Source organism: Silurus meridionalis, chromosome 17 (assembly GCF_014805685.1).
Source record: "Silurus meridionalis isolate SWU-2019-XX chromosome 17, ASM1480568v1, whole genome shotgun sequence".
Classification (NCBI taxonomy): Eukaryota; Metazoa; Chordata; class Actinopteri; order Siluriformes; family Siluridae; genus Silurus; species Silurus meridionalis.
The window spans coordinates 2,693,756-2,715,878 of record NC_060900.1 but is presented as its reverse complement, the minus strand read 5'-3'; the positions used below and the strand labels follow the sequence as shown (position 1 = coordinate 2,715,878).

At 43.5% G+C, this 22,123-nt stretch overlaps 1 protein-coding gene across 2 annotated transcripts in view; it reads left to right on the top strand.

The window, feature by feature from the left end:
* The window catches only part of ncor2 (nuclear receptor corepressor 2), a 63,729-nt gene that overhangs the window by 3,079 nt on the left and 38,527 nt on the right, over window positions 1-22,123 (top strand). For both annotated transcript variants that reach the window (XM_046870325.1, XM_046870324.1), the window contains exons 2-5: window positions 12,580-12,786; window positions 13,510-13,631; window positions 16,072-16,246; window positions 19,921-20,109. In XM_046870325.1, coding sequence (XP_046726281.1) covers window positions 12,682-12,786; window positions 13,510-13,631; window positions 16,072-16,246; window positions 19,921-20,109 — 591 coding nt within the window. In that variant the 5' untranslated portion in view covers window positions 12,580-12,681. The remainder of the gene's footprint in view (window positions 1-12,579; window positions 12,787-13,509; window positions 13,632-16,071; window positions 16,247-19,920; window positions 20,110-22,123) is intronic.

Below are 22,123 nucleotides of genomic sequence, written 5' to 3'. Positions count from 1 at the left end.
CCTTCGCTATCTTCATCTCCTCCGTTCTTCTCGCTCATCATCAAGTTCTTGGTCTTCGTCGTCTTGTCCCTCGCCGTCTTTGTCTCCTTCTGCTGTTTTTCTCTTCTTCTCCTTCTTCATCTTCTGTCTTCGTCTTCTTTAAAGTCTTCAACTTCTGCTGTCTTTTTCTTCTTCTAATTCTGTATCTCCTTCGCAGTCATCAACTTCTTCTTCTTCTCTGTCTTTGTCGTCTTCTCCTTCTTCATCCCCTTCTTGGTCTTCGCCTTATTCTCAGTATTTGTCTTCTTCCCTTCAACTTTCTTGTCGTCTTCTTATTCAGCTCAGTGTGCATTCTTTTTTATTTTCACTGTTAATCAGGAAGTTTCGAATAAACTAAAGATATTGATGTGGACACAGACAGGTTTACTACAAGCTGTCCTTCTGTCTGTCTCCCTGTTATTTCTCTCTCTGTCTCTCTCTGTCTGTCTCTCTCTCTCTCTCCTTCTGTCTGTCTGACTTTGTCAGTCTCTGTCCATCTGTCTGTTTCTTACTGTTTCTATGTGTCTCTTCGTCACATTTATTCCATCTGTCTGTGAAAGTCCATCAAGCTGTCTCTTTCCATCGGTGTCTCTTTTTCTTTGTCTTTGTCTTTCTCTCTCTTTTCTTGCCAGTCTCTGTGTTTCTCCTTCTAACCTGTCTGTCTCTACACCCGCTCTCTTTGCCTGTCTGTTTCTACATCTCTCTCTCTATACCTGTCTGCCTTTTCTTGTCTCTTGCTTTCTATATGTCTCTGTTTTTCTCTTATCTGGACTTTCTGTGTTTCTCTCTTCCTTCTTGTCTCTGTATCGGTCCACCTGTCTGTCTTTACTCTCTCTCTCTCTCTCTCTCTCTCTCTCTCTCTCTCTCTCTCTCTCTCTGTGTCTGTCCCTGCATCTCTCTCTCACTATGTCTATCCTTGTGTCTCTTTCGCTCACTGTTTGATGAGTTAATGAGAGAGTAGTGAAGACGGTGTGTGTGTGTGTGTGTGTGTGTGTGTGTTTATGAAACAGGCGAGGTGGCTGGGTGTGTAATGGCAGTGCAGTCGTCCCGTAGCTCTGCAGGTCATTATTTTCTCCAGCGCTGTCTGTAACACAGACCACTCGAGTCTCCACCGAGGAAAAAAAACAGTGTTTGTCTGGACAAGTCATGTGACCTTCAGGTCAGGTCTAGACGATGATGTTGATGAAGGATGTCACGAACAAACGTACATCAAGGATAAATAAATCTAGAAAGGAAATAATCAAAATAAGTGTGTGTCTGTGTGTCTGTGTGTCTGTGTGTCTGTGTGTGTGTGTGTGTGTGTGTGTGTGTGTGTGAGAGTATGCATGTCCCTGACAATGTTTAATTACTATAAAAGGTCAGAGGAAGCGTTTAGTGTAATCACCTGCAGGCTGATGGCAGGGTGCCTTAATTTTGTGTTATTTTCTCCAGTTTGTGTTGATTTTCATGAAGGTCAGTTGAACTGCATGACTGCTAAGGCTGTTGACCTTTGCTGCTGAGTGTGTGTGTGTGTGTGTGTGTTGGTGTGTGTGTGTGTGTGTGTAAAACCTCACAGGGTTGTTTTAGGAGAATGAGATGTTTATTTAGCGTTATCGGCTTTCACTTCTTCCTTTTTCAACCAAGCCACATTGCGTCACGTCTTAACACCAGCGGATTGAACGCGACCAAAAACCAGGAGATAGGTGTTGTGTGTTTGTGTGTGTGGGAGGTGTGTACGCTGTGGTGAACGTTTCAGCTCGTCCTCTCACAGGCCTCTACAGCTGCTGCCTCACTGATACTTCCAGGAAACTGGAGGTCTGCCAGAGAGAGAATTAAAAAATAGAAAACGTGCAAAAGACTAAAATGATGTGCCAGACTGGCATCGAGCATTAGACAAAGTGTGTGTGTATGTGTGTGTGTGTGTGTGTGTGTGTGTGTGTCTGAGAGAATGTGAATGATGCAACAGACGTCGGAAACTACAGCACTTGCGCACTGATTAAATGAGTGTGTATATAAAAGGTGCAGTGCTGTGAGCTTATGGTGATTGGATGGCAGTGGTCATCATGGCGTTGGTGAAGGAAAACAGATATGATCTTGTTGGAAACGACAGACTTTTTTTTTTTGTTGGAAAGCTACAATGTGCTTTAAGAAGGGTATGCTACTTTACATCATGATCATCCTGTATTTAGTTCTAATTTTTTTTATGATTTACAGTCTGATCTAATAAACCTACTGCCTGATGGACTGATCTAATGAATTACTGACTTATTGACTTACGGACTGACCTACTGACTGAATGACCTACTGACTGAATGACCTACTGACTGAATGACCTACTGACTGATTGACCTAATGACCTACTTACTGAATGACATAATGACCTCCTGGCTAAACAACTTGATGACCTACTGATTAAATGACTTAATGACCTATTGACTGAATGACAATCACCTACTGAATGACATCATGACTGTATGACATAATGACCCACTGACTGAACGACTTACTGACTGAATGACATAATGACCCACTGACTGAACGACTTACTGACTGAATGACTTACTGACCTACTGACTGAATGACCTGCTTCCTGTTGTACTGACCTACTGATTGCTGTAATGACCTGCTGACATAATGACTGACCTGCTAAGCTTCATACTGGTTTTCACATACATGCATGCATACTTACTGATCTACTGAAGAACTTAATGACTGACATACTGATGTACTTACAGTTCTAATGATGTTCCAACTTCCACTTGCGTTTTCCTGTAAAGAGAGATTAATATATTTATATATTTAATGAGCAGTTTGTTATGAAGAATATAGTAAATGTAAGTAAGCAGAGATTTGAGATATAAAGAGTTGATCTAGGCAGCGTACAGCAAAAAGCTTTTCTGTATATAATATAATATAATATAATTAATAGTTGAGTGGATTAATTGTGCTCGTTGTTGTAGTCATGCAGCTCATTCTACAACGCCTCATTACGCACCAGATGGGGTGCCAATATTTCTGCACTTTGTATTTAGGCCAAGAATCAGAATGAATCTGAAACCAAAAAGGCTTTTTTATTCCATGTTCCCTTTTATAGTCGGCTCACGTCTTTATTTTCATGGGGCCGAGCGTGAGCGTCTGGTTTGATGCCCGCTTGCTCCGCCCACTTTGTGTTCAAGATGCTCGTCAAAAAAGAGTCCTCCAGCCATACGTGGTTCTTCTACAAACCTAGGAGGCTCCAACTTGTTCCAGCATGACAATGTGCTGGGCACAAAAGCAGCCCAACAAAGAGATGTTCTTCATGGGTTGGAAGATGTGGAAGATCTCCAACCCTATTAAACAGCTTTTTGATGAACATGAACGCTGACTGCACCCCAGGCCTGTACACCTGACTTTACCAACACCCAAATCTCCACAAAATCTGGTGAAACATCTTCCCAGAAAAATGAAGGTTTAAGCTTCTAAGTAGGCGATGTTCCTTCTCTGCTCCACGTTGTTCACAGCCTCGAGCCCTGGCAGCATTTCCGTGCACACTGATTCAATCAAACCTTCTGGAAGTGCATGTTTCTCTGCTTGGCCAGTGTGGTGTGGTGTGTTTTTTTTTTTTTTTTTTTTTTTCCTCTCTTTCTTTTTCATTTAGGTTTTTTTTCAGAGCAGAATATTTTGTGATCTGTTTTCTCTCCGCTCATCTCCATACTTGATGAGCGCTGACGTGAAGAAAACAAGCCTGCAGTCTTCTCTGACTGTAATAGTAGCTCTGTTGTGATGCTCATCATCGTTGTCTTCGGCGTCGTCAGATCGTGAAACTCGTTCCTGTACGCAAGAGCTTAGTTGTGGAACATCTCCTGGAGGAGCAGGAAGAGGGGAAGGTGTGGATACATTTGTAACACTTACTCTTTTTTGGTGAGTTTTTACTCCAATTCAAGCTACAAACAATAGCAAACAAACATTGTCTGAGGTGTGTGTTAATGTTGTGGAGTTCTCAGCATCAGATGCTCAGGTTGGATGGAATAATGTTTTTGAAGAGAGTTTCAGCGAGTGGAGAGAAAACTGCATGATCTCATGTTTATCCAGAGGAAAGATCTTGTTTAAAAGTGCTGCAAAAGTAGGTGGCGCTTAGAGACGCTCCCTAACTCTGTCTGTCTGATTCTGTTCTTCTCTCGGTCTAATTCATCATGAAGGTGTTCAGTAGGGCTTGGGGGGTGTAACGGTACACGAAAGTCACCCTTCGTTACGAGCCTCTGTTTTTAATTCGCGGTGCGGTGCAATTTTGTTACAGTCGGGGGAAGAATTGAAGAACCCATTTAATGCATAAAATTGCCATATTATATCAAATGCAAATATATTAAATAAAGTAAAAATATAAAAATCTATTTTAAATTACTTTAGCGGATGGTGCGTCAGTAATAACGGTCCGTGGGGAAACACACGCTGTGTAACTAATTTGCCTCAATGTTTTTTTTATTTTGCATTTGAATTTGAAACCGTTAACCGTTCTACTAATTTCAGCAGACTTTAACAAGCAGGAGATCTGCCACTCCAAATCATGGAAAGTATATCTTCATGCCGCTGGCTTTGTTCACAGGCGCATTGTCGTGCTGGAGCAGGTTTGGAGCTCCTATTTCAGGTTGAAGAGAAGATTTAATGCTGGCAACATCCAGGGACATCCTAGGAGGAACCGCATATGGCAGGAAAAATCTGCCGGCCCAATATTTGTCTCTGTAGTATATATATTTTTTAAGTGAACAGAGAGACGTGTATCCGCGTACGTGGGTGGTTTTAGGCGGCGAGAGAAAACGCCGGAATTCTCCACATCGGAAAAAACGACTGCATCACACTTCCTGAATCTCCTCGACGCCATTGTTCTCCATTAACACAAGCCTCGCGACTTTTCTTTTTCTTTCCCCTTTCGAACGCTGTCTGCGGAACCCAGAAAACCCGGATTGTGTCCTTAACTCTAGTTGTGTGTGTGTGTGTGTGTGTGTGTGTGTGTGTGTGTGTGTGTGTGTTACACGACATAGTTGCACATACATTTTACTTTCAGCCCAAACGGGGCACTTGCTTTTATTAGAAAGTAACTAGGCAAAAGGAGATCCTGGTTTCAGGTGGTACATGATGATCTGCTTGTGTGTGTGTGTGTGTGTGTGTGTGTGTGTGTGTGTGTGTGTGTGCGCGTGTGCGCGCGTGTGTGCACGCCTGTTCCTGGCTGCGTGATGAAGCGTTGAGTCATGTGGACGAGTTCCAGCGGGTTACTGGAAGAGGAGTTGTGCTTTCTATCAGCTCGTGTCCTTAATATCAGCGGCGGGAATCAGAAACGCAAACGAGATGCGCTCACGTGACAGACGTGTACACCAGGGATGCGCCGAGTCCTGCGCTCTGATTGGTCAGAAATCGGCGTTGGTTAGTTTCCCGTAGCTGCATCTCCGATACGAGTTCCGGCTCTAATTCACACCATTACCTCGACTTTACACTCAACTTTATCAGTCCGATCTGCGGATGACCTACTTTGTGTGTGTGCACGCGTGTGTGTGTGTGTGTGTGTGCACGTGCGTGTGTGGGGTTATTAGTAAAGCAGTATTGTATTTGGAGTGATGATGAAGTCACAGTTCTAGCACGCTGGCTGCGAGAAGGTCGCACCTGTACAAACAAATCAGAGAGAGAAATGAGGGGCGTCAAACTGCTGCCAGACTCTGTCTCTCTGTCTGATTGTCTGTCTCTCTGTCTTTCTCTCTGTCTGATTGTCTGTCTCTCTGTCTTTCTCTCTGTCTGTCTGTCTGAATGTTTCTCTCGGTGTCTGTCTGTCTGTCTGTCTGTCTGTCTGTCTGTCTAATTGTATGTCTCTCTTGCACTGTCTGTCTGATTGTTTGTCTGTCTGTCTGATTGTCTCTCTCTCTCTCTGTCTGATTGTCTGCCTCTGTTTCTTGTCCATCTGTCTGTCTACCTCTCCACCTGTGTCTCTTTCTCTCTTTTCTCTCTGTCTGTTTTCTCTTTTTCTGTCTGTCTATTTGCGTCTGTTTTATTTGCATTTATGTCTCTCTTTTTATTTATTTTATTTTTTTTGTTTCACTTTCTTTGCTGTCTGGTTCTGTCTGTGTCTCTCTCTCTGTGTCTCTCTCTCTCTCTCTCTCTCTCTCTCTCTCTCTCTCTCTCTCTCTCTCTGTCTCTAACTTTGTTTTTTTTCTCTTTGACTCTGATGGTGAGTATTTGGATGAGACTCTCAGACCCTCACTGCAGTTTTGGTGTTTAATCCTGAGTTTCTACAGATAAACAGAATCATACACTTTACACTGTACCATTGTTTCCCTCCTGTCCATCGTGTGTGTGTGTGACCGAGCGGTGCGAGAGCCGACAGAGGCGGAGCCGAAGGAAATTCCACAGCGCTAAGTGGGGGGGTCGAAGGTCACGAGCTGTGGAATCTCATTTTCTGCTCGGCCGGTGCAGAAAAATAACCATCTGAAGCAGAGCGACACACAAAGAGCCGAGACGCCTCGTCTTTTACTACACACACTGCTACTGAAGTGCTCCGTGTGTGTGTGTGTGTGTGTGTGTGTGTGTGTGTGTGTGTGTGTGTGTGTGTGTGTGTGTGTGTTTTGCCTGAGGGAAAGAATGCCACTGTGTCTCGGACACCTCGTGTGTAACGGGTTAAAAGGTGTCCTTCAGGAATACGGGGGACTTCACGGAGATTTTCCTGCAGCTCATTACCTTTTCTTCTTTTTTCTTTTCTTCTTTTCCCTCGATTTCCCTCTTTTTCATCTGATTCACACGAAAACAGAAAAGTGAATCACTACCTGGAGAAAACGAAATGTTTGTTTTTTTCTGTAACACAGAGTCTGTTTTTTTTGCACACACACACACACACACACACACACACACACACGTAGAGGTCATAAGTGAGAGGTAAGTGAGATGGGAGAATAAATGCAGATCATCCTGTGCTGAGTGATGAGTCATTTACAGCACTGTTATGTGACACACATGGTACTGTGTGTGTGTGTGTGTGTGTGTGTGTGTGTGTGTATAACAGTGTGTTTGTGTATGTGTGTTAGATAGGGGTGTAACGGTACACAATTCACCGTTCGGTCTCGGTGTCTAAGTCGCGGTTCGGTTCGATTTCGGAACATCGGAGGGAAGAAGTGCAAAACATAAAATTGTCGTGTTTTTTTTTTTTCTTTAGGGAAATTTGTTCGTTGATCAGTTTACAATTTAATAAAATGAATGCTTGGATAAATCATTTTTTTTATCTTGTATAATAATATAATATTTAATACAAATAAATCAATTTGATGCAATACACTTTTTATGATGTTGATTAAATTGAGTAATTAAATCTCCACAAATGAAACTGATTAAATAAAATTAAACAAATGGAAACATTTTATTAGTTTACATTTGTCAGTTAATTATAAATAAAGATCAGATTTTAACTTTGGTCCGCATCTAAAACAAGAATTTCTGTATGAATACATGTACCGTTACACCCCTAATGTTAGAGTGTGTGTGTGTGTGTGTGTGTGTGTGTGTGTGTGTGTGTGTGTGTGCGCGCAATATTTGAACGCAGATAAATATAATTATGTCAGAAGACCAGACAGCTGTTCTGACCTATGACCTTGAGTAACCTCCAGTGGTCAAAGCTCAAATGAACAATAGTAGAGAAAGACGCACACACACACACACACACACACACACACACACACACAGTGACAAAATTTGCCAACAGTGTTGACCAATTGGTGTAGAATTCCAGTAATAATTCCCGTGTGTGTGTGCGTGTGTATACAGTAAACAGGATGTGTGGTTAATAGTAAAGTATTAAAACCAAGTGACAGATGAAAATGGCGGAGGAATTCTTTAGAAAATCATGGTCTTGTGTGTATGTGTGTGTGTGTGTGTGTGTGTGTGTGTGTGTGTGTGTGAGACCTGGAACATTACTGGGCCATTTGGCAGGCTCGAGGCTGATGAATGAAAGGCCGTAGTTCTGTGACAGCGTTGTTTCTTTGTGAGGTCTGTTCATCACAGCTGAAGTAAGTGTGTGTGTGTGTGTGTGTGTGTCAAAGAGAGAAAAACGAGCGAGCCAAAACACAATCCAGAGTCATTTTCCTGCTGTTTATGATCAGCTTGTTTGGAGCTCGAGCGATGTTTCGCAGTCGTGTTGTAATTGCGTAAGCAGCGGCTCCGCCTCGCTCTTTTCACACACGGGCCTAGGACCGAACCACCGACCCGCCCCGTCCTTCTCATACGCCTCTGAGACCTTCCAGGATGTTCACACGTGCCAGAAGTGCTCACTCTTCATCAGTTTTTGGATTTTCGGAAACTTGAAATAAGTTGTAAGAAAATGTTTGTGCAAAAGTATTGGGACACCCGGTTTTCCCAGCCGTATATGTAGTTTTTCTTCAAACCATTCCCACAAAGTTGGAGATGTGCAATTCAGGGTTCACTTCAGAATGTTTTGTTGTTGCTTGTTTGTTTCCTTGGTCGCTGGTCCAAATTACATTCGCCGCATTACGACTACAAATGAGACCAACATGTAGACGTGTGGAAACGTGGAATTTGATGTTCAGAATGATCAGTAGAAGCTCAGTGGTTAAGGCTCTGGGTGGCCGATCGGATGGTTGGTTGTTCAAGCCCCAGTATTACCAAGCTACCCTTTTTGGGCCCTTGAGTAAGACCCTTGCTGTATCTTGACTGATCCTGTGCCCTGACCCCTGGGAAGAATGACCAGGAAGACTTGAAGGAAGAAAGATCCTCACACCGCTTCAAACCCTCGCATTGCTTCTCCACCGCAAGCCGCCGTTTATGAACTCGCTGCCGCAGGACTCCTGACTGGAGCTTTACATCCCCAAATAGCACACTTAATTGTGCTGTCACTTACATACGTTGAGAAAAAGAGAGAGGGATAGATGGAGGGAGAGGGAGAAGGTGCTAATCTCAGCTCATTAGCTCAAGTGCATTGGTTTTTTTTTCTTCATCTCAATGTTGTGCACTGTGTGGTTTTTCACATAATTGGCTTCCTGATTAGGATCTGGCTCACAAAATGTCGAGACAGTGAAGGATGCAGAAATAAAAGAACCTGCTGTGAGAGAGAGAGAGAGAGAGAGAGAGAGAAGCTGTCAGTTTTTAATTGAAGAGGAGTGTGCAATGTTGAAATATGGGTGATAGTGATACTGTGGGGTGTGTGTGTGTGTGTGTGTGTGTGTAGTGAGATGAAACACGAGCACAAAATGCAGCGAGATCTCAACGGTCTTGAGGGGAGAAAAGTTAAAGAGCGAGTGATAACAGCATGAGGGCACGACAGACGAACCTGATCTTGAGAATACGATGCGCTGAAATGTTCGCATGTGATATTTGATTTGAGGGATGTGAGGGTGTATTTTACAATCAGACCGTGAGAGTCAGTCGTCTAGTCGTTAGAAAGATCAGGCAGACGGTTCACTGATATTGCTGGAAGCGTTTTAGTTACGACTAGTTCAGGTCAAAAAGATTAACGAGACAGAATTTAAGACAATGAAAAGATAATAGAGCAACCGAGGTAACATTACCCACGCCTAAACAACAACCGAGATAACACTTCCCACGCCTGAACTATGTCCGAGATAGCTCTATTCACGTCTGAACTATATCCGAGATAGCGTTATTCACGCCTGAACTATATCCGAGATAGCTCTATTCACGTCTGAACTATATCCGAGATAGCGTTATTCACGCCTGAACTATGTCCGAGATAGCGCTATTCACGCCTGAACTATATCCGAGATAGCTCTATTCACGCCTGAACTATGTCCGAGATAGCTCTATTCACGCCTGAACTATGTCCGAGATAGCGCTATTCACGCCTGAACTATATCCGAGATAGCTCTATTCACGTCTGAGCAGTAACCGAGATGGCGCTATTCACGCCTGAACTATTTCTAAAATAGCGCTATTCACGCCTGAACTATATCCGAGATGGCGCTATTCACGCCGGAGCAGTAACCGAGAAAAAACTAAACAATAAATGAGATAACATGAACAGTAAACGAGATAAACCCCGTGCTGAACAACAACAAAAAAACGAGATACAAAAAGATCTGCATTAAACTTGAAGCCATGCAGGAAAAATCAGATTGTGCATTTTAACATTTTTGAACGGGAGAGATAATAAAAAAAAAAAAAAAAAGCAAGACTATCCGTGACCAACGTTGGAGAAGACGCAAAATTATGAGAAGAAAGAAAGAATGATAAGTGAATGAAAAGCAGCTACAGCGAGCACCACGGGTTCCCAAAGGAACGAGTCTGAAAGCGTTTCTGTCGAATATTTCTTCATGTGTTATTGATGCCCATCCTGCAGCGCCACTGCTGGGGTTATTGACGGCTCTGTGGCATTTCAAATGTTTGGTTACTTGTTACTACACCACTGCTGTAATGCAGCCGGGAAAGCGATAGCGAGCAAGGAGGGGCGAGGGGGAAGGATAGAAGGAGAGAGAGAAAGAAAGAGAGAAATGGGTGAATGAGTTCATCCATGCTTCTGGCAGGCAGCCAAGTGCTCTTGCCTGTGGGTGTTTGTATCCGTGCCAGGGCATGTGTTTCCCCTCCTGTCTGTGTTTATTCTCTCATTCTCTCATTCTCTCTCTCTCTCTCTCTCTCTCTCTCTCTCTCTCTCTCTCTCTCTCTCTCTCTCTTCCTTCCTTTTGCTCATTCCACAGCAGTACTTTGTCTTTGAGCCTTTTCAATTTAATCCACCTCTCTCTCTCTCTCTCTCTCTCTCTCTCTCTCTCTCTCTCTCTCTCTCTCTCTCTCTCTTCCACCATCCATGGTAACCAAAGCATTAATCCATAATAAAAGAATGTCCCCCTACTCCCCTCTCACTCTCTCCCACACACACACACACACACACACACACACACACACACACACATTCATCTACCTTCTTCTAATTCCACAGGATTTTTTACTCTGCTCCATGAGTCGTTTTCTTTTTTTCTTTTCAAACACCTGTCTCTCCCTCTCGCCGTTCGATGTGGAGTGCGAGATCGCACTACAAACACTTCTTCTCATCTAAACCTCCATCTCTCTCCTGTCGTTTAAAAACAGGTGATTCCTACTCAGATAAAAGGTTCTCTGTGTGCTCCTTGTTAAAGAATGAGCTCTGGGTGAAAGGGAAGTGATCACGCAGATGATGAGACGAGGCCGGCTGAGAGTCCTGCCATTTCTCTTTTACAGGGAGGGATGTCTGACTGTTTGTCTGTCTGTCTGGTTGTCTGGTTGTCTCTCTGTCTGTTTATCTGTCTGTGTCTGGTTGTCTTTCTTTAGTTTGCATCAGATAATGTTACTTATTATTTCAAGTATTTATCGACAACTATCTGGTTTTCTGTTTGTGTCACTTCCTCTTTATATTTTTCTTAGTCTATCTGTCTGTTTATTATGTCTACCGCTTTCTCTCTGTTTGACTTTCTACCTCTCTGTCTACCACTCTGACTTTGTGTATTCCTCTGTATTTATCTACTTCTTTATCTTTATTTTACTTCCTGTTTGTCTGTCTGTCTGTCTGACTCTCTTCCATAGTGTTGATGGGGTTGGTCATGGTTGTGTTGGTGGGAGTGTTGTTGATGGGGGTGGTCATGGTTGTGATGGAGGGAGTGGTGTTAATGGGGTGGTGAGAGTGTTGTTGATGGGGTTGGTCATGGTGTTGATGGTGATTGTCTTTACTCAGTAAACTGCTTGCGGTAATGGTTTATTTTTACTGCTCATGAATGTAATACAAAAAGAATATTGCAGGCTCATTTTCTTTGTTCTGTGGTCCAACGACGGTGTGATAAATGTGCTTAGCTCAGCCATATCTGCTCGCTGTGGTGTGTGTGTGTGTGTGTGTGTGTGTGTGTGTGTGTGTGTGTGTGTGTGTGCACGCTGTAGTTCCCTTCAAACCTGCGTGCATTAATAGCATATAGAAATGCGCTGACTCTCGCACTTTTTGTGTTTTCTCTCACCTCGACCTCAACGTGCTTTTGCAGAATACTGGCACTGAGATGAGAAGAATCTCTCCTATCTCTTTATGTGGTGAGAGTTTATTTGATGTGCTGCGGCGTGTTTGTGTGCGCGCGCGTGCGTGCGTGTGTGTTCGGGTTTCTTTGAAGGCTTCAGAAACCATCTCCGGAGGGTTTTGATGCACACGGCTGAGTTCAGCGGGGCGGCCAATCAGTGCGCGAGACCGAGACGCGATATGCCTTTGCGTTTTCCTCTTTTGTTTCATTTTCTTTACTTTTCATTGTTTGCAAATTTCTTTGGTAAATGCCAACTTCTAAACGGATGCAAATGACAGCACAGAAATGGCAGATGTAATTCTGGAGATTTTAGCAAAAAAAAAAAAAAAAGAAGGAAAAAAAAATTATTTATTTAAGTATTAATTTGTGAATTAATTAAGTGATTTATTTTTTAATCAAACCACATCTTAAACTAATTATAAGCATCTCTTGAACAAATCCGAATGTCACTCTGATTTGAATTTCCAGATTTGAAACATCTGGATTTCATGTCGGTGTCGTTCACCTGATCTGCAGAAGGCGACTCCTACACGTTTCTATTTGTCTCACCTGTCTGCTTTTCTCCCTTCAGGTCGCTGTTGATCGTCAGGACTCGATTTCAAAGAATGGCCTGCGTGCATAGCTCAGCCACGCCCACTTCCTGCGCGTAGAGGAAGGATTTATTTTCGCCAGCATGTCCTCTCACTCGCAGCCGGTGCCTCAGAGCCGGAGAGCCATGGAAGCTCGACACATGCACAACGCAGCCGGTCTTCCTCTGCAGCTCGGCCGGGCTCACACGGTAAACACACACACGTCTACGATTGGTCATGCGCACGTTATATATGAAAAAGTTTGTGCACCCCTGGTTTATTTGTGATGAAACATTTTTCGTGTGCAAAAGTATGTGTTCCGAATGGTTTCTTTAAAGAAAAAAAAGCGTATGTGACCTACACTGTAACCATAGCAACATTTTACCAATACTAGGTAGTTCCAGCTTTATGTGCTGTAGATTAGCTTTGGTCTTTTTTGCTCTTACTGTAATCTGATTGCTCTTTACTGTAAGATGACGCAACAGCAGCCTTGGACACGGAGCTCCTTTTTCCCAGCAGCATGACGTCATGGTGTTTAATAAAGAACACCCAGGGTTCTGGATTGCACCGACTGATCGCTGCAGTTAATCTTGGAACTACAGACAGAAACGGGGATAAAAAAAAAAATCCTCTTTTGAAGCAGTTTTTACCACAGTACCCTTAAGATCTCGATTCTGATTGGTCAGATAAATCAATTAAACAATCAATTGTTATTTGTTTTTATTGATTCATAACTGTAACTTCAGTAAAGTACAGATACTTGAAAAAGCCACTTAAGTACAGAAACGAATTACATTTACCTTATTGTCTGTAAACTGACTTACTGCTGCTTTAAGTTTAAAGGGGCAGTATGTAAAAAAAAAGTTTATAGAGAACTGATCTGATTCAAAATTGTGTGTGTGTGTGTGTGTGTGTGTGTGTTTGTTGAACAGGATGTTGGAATTGTGGACTACCACACGCGGGACTTCGGTTCCCATCTCTCCCATGGAACCCTCGCTCAGTCTCACCGCCGCAGGCCGTCCCTGCTGTCTGAGTTCCAGCCCGGGAGCGAGAGGTGACCACACACACTAAGCAATAGTGTTTACACACACATACACACATACAAAACAATTTTAAGGTCTGGGAAAATATTTTTGCAGTGTGGGTCTAAAAAAAAAATATATTGAAACAAAACCAGGGAGCGATGAGGAGAAAAACAGACATGTCGGATCTGAACTGAGAGCTGAATCGGAGCTCAACATCAGGCCGCAGAGAAAGCCAGAGATGGCGCACAGGGAGAACGGAGCACTCATCTGGACCCTGTTCATTTCAGCTGTTTCAGGGGGAAACCATGAGTGTTGTTGAGTTGATTTCCTGCCTTGGATTTGATTAGATTTATTACGATCAATGCGATGTGGGGTTTATGTAATGCGTTATGAGAGCAGCAGGTCCACGGCTGCAGCCTTCATTTACACGACGGGGAAAATTCCGCTTGAATGAGACCTGATCGCGTGTGTGTGTGCGTGTGTGTGTGTGTGTGTGTGTGAGAGAGAGAGAGAGAGAAAGAGCTCAGAATGTGTCACTCTAAATAAGAGATGGAAGAGTGAATACAGTTTCAGAACCTTGCATAAGCATTATGTAACACACACACACACACACACACACACACACACACCATTTTTCCTCCAGCTAATGTGAGCAGACAGACAGGAAACTCCACTGCTCAATTCCAACGAGAGAGAGAGAGAGAGAGAGAGAGAGAGAGACCCCAAACGGAGAAAGAGAATGGGGAGGGAACCGGTCAGAGAGATGGAGACAACATGGTAAAAGAGATGGAGAAAGAGAAAGGGAGTTAGACAACAGAGAACAGAGAGAGGGTGGGGACTACACTGGGAGAGGGAGAGAGACAATAAAGAGAGTGTGAGAGAAAGGGAGAGAACAGCGTGAGAGACTGATGGAGAGAGATACCAAACAGAGAAAGAGAGTGGGGGGTAGAGAGAGAGAGAGTAAGAAAGGGAGAGACAACAGAGAGAGGGTGGGGACTACACAGAGAGAGATGGGAAGAGAGAGAGAGAAACAAAGAAAAAGAGGTGAGGGATGTGTATGGAGGAGAGAGAGAGAGGAAGAGAAAAGTGTGTGTGTGATTTCCTCCTCACTGTTTGATTGTCAGCGATTTCTTCCGTATTTGTGCTGTAGAAAGCTGTGATTCTTCCTTAGCGTACACACCAATACACTCATTACCTGTTCTGTTAGATGTCAGGTGTGTGTGTGTGTGTGTGTGTGTGACATTATTAGGTCAGGCATCGTTATAAATGTCTGATCTTTGCAGAGAAATACCGCAGTCTATAGTAAATATGGACACACACACACACACACACACACACACAGATATAGAACTGTCAGTGTGGAGGTGGCAGGCAGGAGTGTTTTCCTAAGAATAGCGTTTAGCCAGAGCACAGGGGCATGCTGGGAGATCGGAGGAGAGCCTTCCAGATGATGAGGATTCTTCAGAAAAGCTCACAGTGAGACTTTTATAGTGTAGGGTTATATCTAATGGGGAATCACACACACACACACACACACACACACACACACACACACACACACACACACACACACACTCATTTCCTGCTGTAAAGTCTCCCTCCATCACAACCATGACCACCCCCATCAACATCTATCTATCTTTCTTTCTTTCTTTCTTTCTTTCTTTCTTTCTTTCTTTCTTTCTTTCTTTCTTTCTTTCTTTCTTTCTTTCTTTCTTTCTTTCTTTCCGTTTGTCTCTTTCTTTCTATCCGTTTGTCTCTCTTTCTGCCTGCTTATCTTTTCCTTCTCTTTGTGTCTCTCTCATTCTGCCTCTCCATGTCTTTCTGTTTCTCTCTCTCTCTCTCTCGCTCCAGTATTTCTGCTCAGTATGTCTCTGTTTGTCTCTCTGTCTCACTGTCTATACATCAGACACACTCTGACACTCATACTCACATATACATCCTCTTGATCTCTCTCTCTCTCTCTCTCTCTCTCTCTCTCTCTCTCTCTCTCTCTCTCTCTCTCTCTCTCACACACACACACACACACACACACACACACACACTCTCCATATCTCTCATCTGTATGCTATGCAGACAGTTGGAACGGGATGAGACGCTCGACGGCTTACCGAGAAAAGCGATGTAGTTTTTTTCCACACACTGCACCACCCTTTCACCTCTCTTGACATACGTCACATTATATCCCTCCATCCGATTTTTTTCCCACCACACTGTGATACACCGTGTCGTGACGGTCTTACCATTAACCTCTCAAGGAACCTATAGATTATTGACACACCATCACAGCAGTGGCGCGCAAAACTACCATATGCCACATACACCACGTGTCGGGCATTAAAACACGTCGCCATGGTAACCAGGTGTCCTGGAGATGATGATAATAGCATGCCGATTATGTATTAGCGAATTTAGTATTTATTATAGTAGTATTTCTGACGCTGATGTCTTTTTTTTTCTTTTCTTCAGGGGGTCGGAGACCCACATCCGATACGAGCACATCTACCTACCCGAATCCAACAGCCAATCAGAGGTGGAGTACGGCGAGATCAAGCGGCCTCGTCTGGACATCGGGGCGGAGTCTCTGATGCGCCATACGTCTCAGCGCCCGCCTCTCCCTCTGTCCGCCGAGGACATTGTAAAGGTCAGTGATCTCAAGCGTAAAGTCTAAAGAGGGGGACACGCGTATAGAGAGGAAGCAAGAAGCTTTTGTGTCCTGTTCATGAAGTGTCATGTGTCTTTCTGTCTGTTTCTCTCCTTCTCTTTCCATCTGTCTGTCTCTGTTCTGCTCTTTTTGTCTGTCTCTTTCCATCTCTCTCTGTCTGTCTTCTGTTTCTTCTGCTTTTGTCTGATACTGTCTGTCTCTTTGTCTGTTTCTCTCTTTATGTCTCTCATATCTGTTTGCCTATCTCTCGCTCTTATTTCTTTTTTATTTATTTATTTTGTGTCTGTCTGTGTTTCTTCCTGTTTCTTTGTCTATCGCTCTCTCTCTCTCTCTCTCTCTCTCTCTCTCTCTCTCTCTCTCTCTCTCTTCATCGCTTTCTGTTTTCAGTCTCTCTTTTGGCACTTTCTATTTTTCGGTGTCTCTTTGTGTCCCTGTTTGTTTGTCTGTCTCTCTTTATTTTCCTTTTACTCTGCTGTTCCTTTTTATTCCTCTCTCTCTCTCTCTCTCTCTCTCTCTCTCTCTCTGTGTGTGTTGGTTCTTTGTCTCTGACTGTTACTTTCACTCTCTGTCTACTTTTGGGTCTCTGTTCTTCTCTGTCTCTTACATTTATATTCTCTCTCTCTCCTTTCTCTTTTTCCTCTTTATATCTGTTTGTCTCTGGCTCCCTCGTTCTCTTTTTTCCAGGTTGTTTGGTGTATGTCAGTGTGTTCTGTGTAAACTGTTGGGAAAGTTCAGGTATTCAGAGTCGGGTTTTGCAGCCTTTGGGTTAATTTATATCATTTTAGCTAATTAGAAGGTTCATCTTGTGTGTGTGTGTGTGTGTGTGTGTGTGTGTTTGGTTTGGGACAAAGTGTTGCAAGGCTTTGAAATAAAACCTTTCAGTCCAGTCACGTCCGTGTTCGGTGATGAACGCTGCCGGGAAGTAATCGCCATGGAAACGTGCTGTTTAGCGGAGCTTATGTAAGTAGAAAGAGCGTTGAAGGCAGCAGATAAAAGGCGAAGGCGGTTATTGGGTTTAGGACGAGGCTTTGAGGAGAAGGCGGCGTGAAGCTCGAGGGTCGAGTGATCATCAGCGGGATTCACTCAGGTCATCGCTCACTGTGTGTTTATTGGCTCCATAAATCAGCTTGTCTTTTACCATTAACCGCCGTTTCCATCCCGCTGCCAGAGACTACAGCTCATTCAGCACACACGAGCCTGGGGACATGCACAAGTGTGTGTGTGTCTCATTTAGCATCTTTGCAGAATTTAGTGTGTGTGTGTGTGTGTGTGTGTGGCAGAGGCAGATGTTTGGGTAATAACTCATGTCTCTCGGTCTACACACGAGGCCTTGTTGCTTTCTGTGCCAGAGGCCGTATAAAGGGTCCGAATATACAATTCCATTTTCCCTCGGTTTTATTTTGCAAATAGTTTTTCTTCAGCGACACACACACACACACACACACACACACACACACACACACACACACACACACACACACACACTGCAAATCCACTAAATCAGTGAAGGGATGAATAACTGAATGAATGAACGAGTGAATGAGTGTGACTGAAGTGAGTGAATGGATGAATGGATGGAGTGAGTAATTGAGGGAGAGTGAGTAAATAAATGAGTGAGTGAATGAGCGAATGAATCAAGGCAAGGAATGGAGTGAGCGAATAGATGTTGGTGAATAAATAAATGAGTGAGGGTGAGTGAGTGATCGTTGGCTGTTAAACAAATGAGTGAGTGAGTGAAAGAATGATGAGTGAGGGAGGGAGTGGCTCTGAATGAATGTGATGGAGTGAATGTGTGAATTAGTAAAAGAGTGAATAAGGAATGAGGAAGAGTTGATGATTTGTGTGAACGCATGAGATTGAATAAACGAGTGAACGAGTGAGGATATGGATGTGTGATGGAGAGAGTGAGAGTGAAGGAAAGTAATATCACACCGTTTCATCTATTTATAGACCACAGAATGGAGGTGCTTGTGTTCACTCAGTGTGATCACTGGGAAGTGTAATTCCCCTGTGTGTGTGTGTGTGTGTGTGTGTGTGTGTGTGTGTGTGTGTGTGTGTGTGTGTTACTGCAGGTGTCGACGCGTCCAAATTAATATGTTCAGCATCACACTGATGTCATTTTTACATTCTATATATCAATCAGTACACACACACACACACACACACACACACACACACACACGTGCTGCACACTTTACACACGTCACTCAATGACAACCTCAGGGCATACTCGGGACCACTTATTTTGAGTAAGAGTCAGCAGCCATGACATGGTGTTTGGCGGTGCGGTGTTACGTGACCTTGTGCATGTGCGAGCGCACGCACACACACACACACACACACACACACACACACACACACACACACACACTCACACACGGTGTCAGGTTAAAATCAGATGCTTTAGCTTAAACTTGATGAGTGTGTGTATGCATGAATAATCATGTGTTTAGCTCAGTGGAGGTGTTGAAATGCATGACAATTTTACACACACACACACACACACACACACACACACACACACACACACCACTGTACAATGCTTTAATCATATCTGACATTTGAATAAAGACAGTTACATAATGACATTCTTAGGTTGTTTGTTCAGGGGTTGTGTGTGTGTGTGTGTGTGTGTGTGTGTGTGCGTGTCCTAAATCCTGGTTGATGGATCACTATGCCTGTAGCAACGTTTAAAAAGCAAAGAACAGATCACAGAAAGTGACGTTAAGCAACTAATTCTCCCTTTCTCATTCTCACTTTCTCTCATTTTGTCTCATTCTCTTCCTTTCTCATTCTCACCCCTTCTTTTTCTCTCTTATTCTCTTCCATCTCATTTCTGTTTTCTCTTTTTCTCATTCTTACTTTTTTCCCTCTTTCTTTTCCTTTCCTTGCCTTTCCTTTCCTGTCTTTTACTAAGTCTCTCTCTCTCTCTCTCTCTCTCTCTCTCTCTCTCTCTCTCTCTCTCTCTCTCTCTCTCTCATTCTCTCTTTTATTCCCTCTTTCCATCATTCTCTATCTCACTCTCTTTTGCTCTGTCTTTCTTTCTCTCATTTAGTCTTTCATTCTCTCTTTCTTGATTGTTTTCTCATTGTCTGTCTGTCTGTCTGTCTCTCTCTCTCTCTCTCTCTCTCTCTCTCTCTTTCTCCCATTTTTTTTCTCTCTATTGCGGTCCGAGACATTTTTCGAACCAGGCTGCAGCTGCTCAGGAGGCTCTCAGTGGTCCCTCTGTAGACGGTTGTGAGTATGGGTGGTGGGATCTGGGCCTTCTTCAGGCCTTCTAGAAACGCTGCTGGTTCTCATAGAGGAGCTGTTGATGTTCAGCGGGGTGTGGTGACTGCGTGTCCTCCAGAAATCAACCATCCATCTGTTTTTGTTGTATCCACAATCCACATTCATGCTCAGCTTCCCTTTAAATGCTGTGTATATGTGTATATATATATATATATATATATATATATATATATATATATATATATATGTGTGTGTGTGTGTGTGTGTGTGTGTGTGTGTGTGTGTATGTGTGTGTGTGGTTAGCCATTGAGGAAGAAATGAGGTGTTAATTGATAGCTTTGTGGACTCAAAAACCTGCAGATGCTCCAATTGTCATATTAACTGTGTGTGTGTGTGTGTGTGTGTGTGTGTGTGTTGTGCAGGAGCGTAGCAGCAGCAGCTCAATGGGGAAGATCGAGCCCATCTCTCCAGTCAGTCCGGCTGTGATGGAGGCCGATCTGGAGCTTGTGCCTACTCGCTTTTCTAAAGAGGAGCTCATCCAGAACATGGACCGTGTGGACCGAGAGATCACCATGGTGGAACAGCAAATCTGCAAACTGAGGAAGAAACAGGTACTGAGTAGAACAGTGAGAAAAACCATATGAAGCACTGACACTGGAGACTGTGTGTATTAGAGGTGTATTAGAGGAGTTTAATAGGGATGTATTACAGATGTATTAGTGGTGTTTTGAGTCTTACCTCCATCCACTACCTTCTCTGGCCGCTAACACATAATACATTACCGCTAAATTGAAACCCCCATGTGAGCAAAATGAACAAAAAAAACACAGTGGATTCACTTTATTATATTTAGAAAATACCAGTTTTTTATGCTGTTCATTTCATTTTATTTTGTTGTATTTATCCGACACACCTTAAAGGCCGGTCCGTGAAAATATTGTCCAGCATTAATCCGGTCAGTGGTTTAAAAAAGGTTGGGGACCACTGTATTAGGGTGTATTATGATTATATACTGGGTATATTACGGGTGTATTAGAGGTATATTAGGGGTGTATTATGGGAGTGTTATGAAAGGGCTAAGGGTGTATAGCGGGTATAGTTGGTGTGTTAGGAGTATTGTGGATTTATGATTGTGTATAATGGATATATAAGGGACGTATTAGGGGTTTATTATGGAAGTATTAGGGGGTGTGTTATAGAGGTATTAGGGTGTAGTTGGTGTATTAGGGGTCTATTATGATTGTGTGTAAGGGGTGTATTAGGAGTATATTAGAGGTATTTAATGGGCGTGTTTTGAGTGTATTATAAGTGTGTTATGTTTGCGAGCTGGAACACAGATTGGGGTTTTGTGTGTTTATGATGTAAGTTTCTGGTCTACGCTGGACGATGGTGTGTGGGAGGGAAAAAGAGAGACAAAGTCATAAGTGTGTTGTGATTATGTGCGGTTAAGTCGTCTCTCAGCATGCCTCAAACCCGCTACACAATTACACACACTTCTACTGCTTCCTCCTCCTCCCCCCGCACTGCTGCTGCTAAGAGAGACAGAGACAGACAGAGAGAGAGAGAGAGAGAGAGAGAGAGAGAAAAGACGGTCAGAAATATACGAGGCTATAAACAGGAACTCCTGTGGGAGAATGTGTGTGTGTGTGTGTGTGTGTGTGTGTGTGTGTGTGTGTGTAAGTGTGTGTGTGTTTTCCCCCCTCAATTTCCTCTTTTGCGCTTCCCTCTCAAGTATCTGTTTGTACTTCCCTTTACACACTTTATGTTCTCTCTCAGGGAGAAAACCCCTGAGTGATCCTCTTAAGCGCAGACGCTCTAACACGTACTATTTTGGCTTTTTCTGCTTCAGGAAAGTGGGCAAAATCAGGCGAGATGGCTGTTATTTCCGAATATTTATGCAAATTTGGTGGGGGGCATGGCCTCTGTCAGGTTATGTTTAGGAGGTGTGGCCTGTTTGCCAGTCTGTACTGAAGGAGGCACAGTCTGTATGTCAATCCCAGTTAAGGAGGCAGAGTATGTATGTCAGTCCCAGTGTTGGAGGCGGGGCCTCTCTGCCAGTCCCAGTGTAGGAGGCGTGGTCTGTATGTCAGTCCCAGTGAAGGAGGCGGGGCCTCTCTGCCAGTCCTGGTGAAGGAGGCGGGGCGTCTCTGTAGTTGTGTGTGGAACAGTAAGTGTTGTTCTGCAGTTCCACCCCCCCCACCCCGTTCCATCACCTTGTCAAACCCACTCGTCTGTCAGCTTGTGATTTTCCACAGCACCATAAATCCGAACCACCTGACCTCAGTGGAGTGTTCCTCTGCTGCAAGGAAAAAAGAGGGGGTTGGAAAAGTGAGAAACGAGGGAGACCCACTCATTCTCTGACTCTCTTGCGTTCTCTCTCTCTCTTTTTTTCTAGGCACATATTTATAGAAATCATTCCGCTTTTCATGTTCGAGTTCTTCTGTCATTATTTTTTTTTTCTCTGTATTGGTTAATCCCCTTCTTTCTCTCTCTCTCTCTCTCCCTCCCTCTCTCTCTCTCTCTCTCTCTCTCTCTCTCTCTCTCTCTCTCTCTCTTTCTCTCTCTCTGGTTTTCTTTAAGCATTAAACCATCTGGCTGTTGGTTCTGCGGTTAACCTTCATTTGG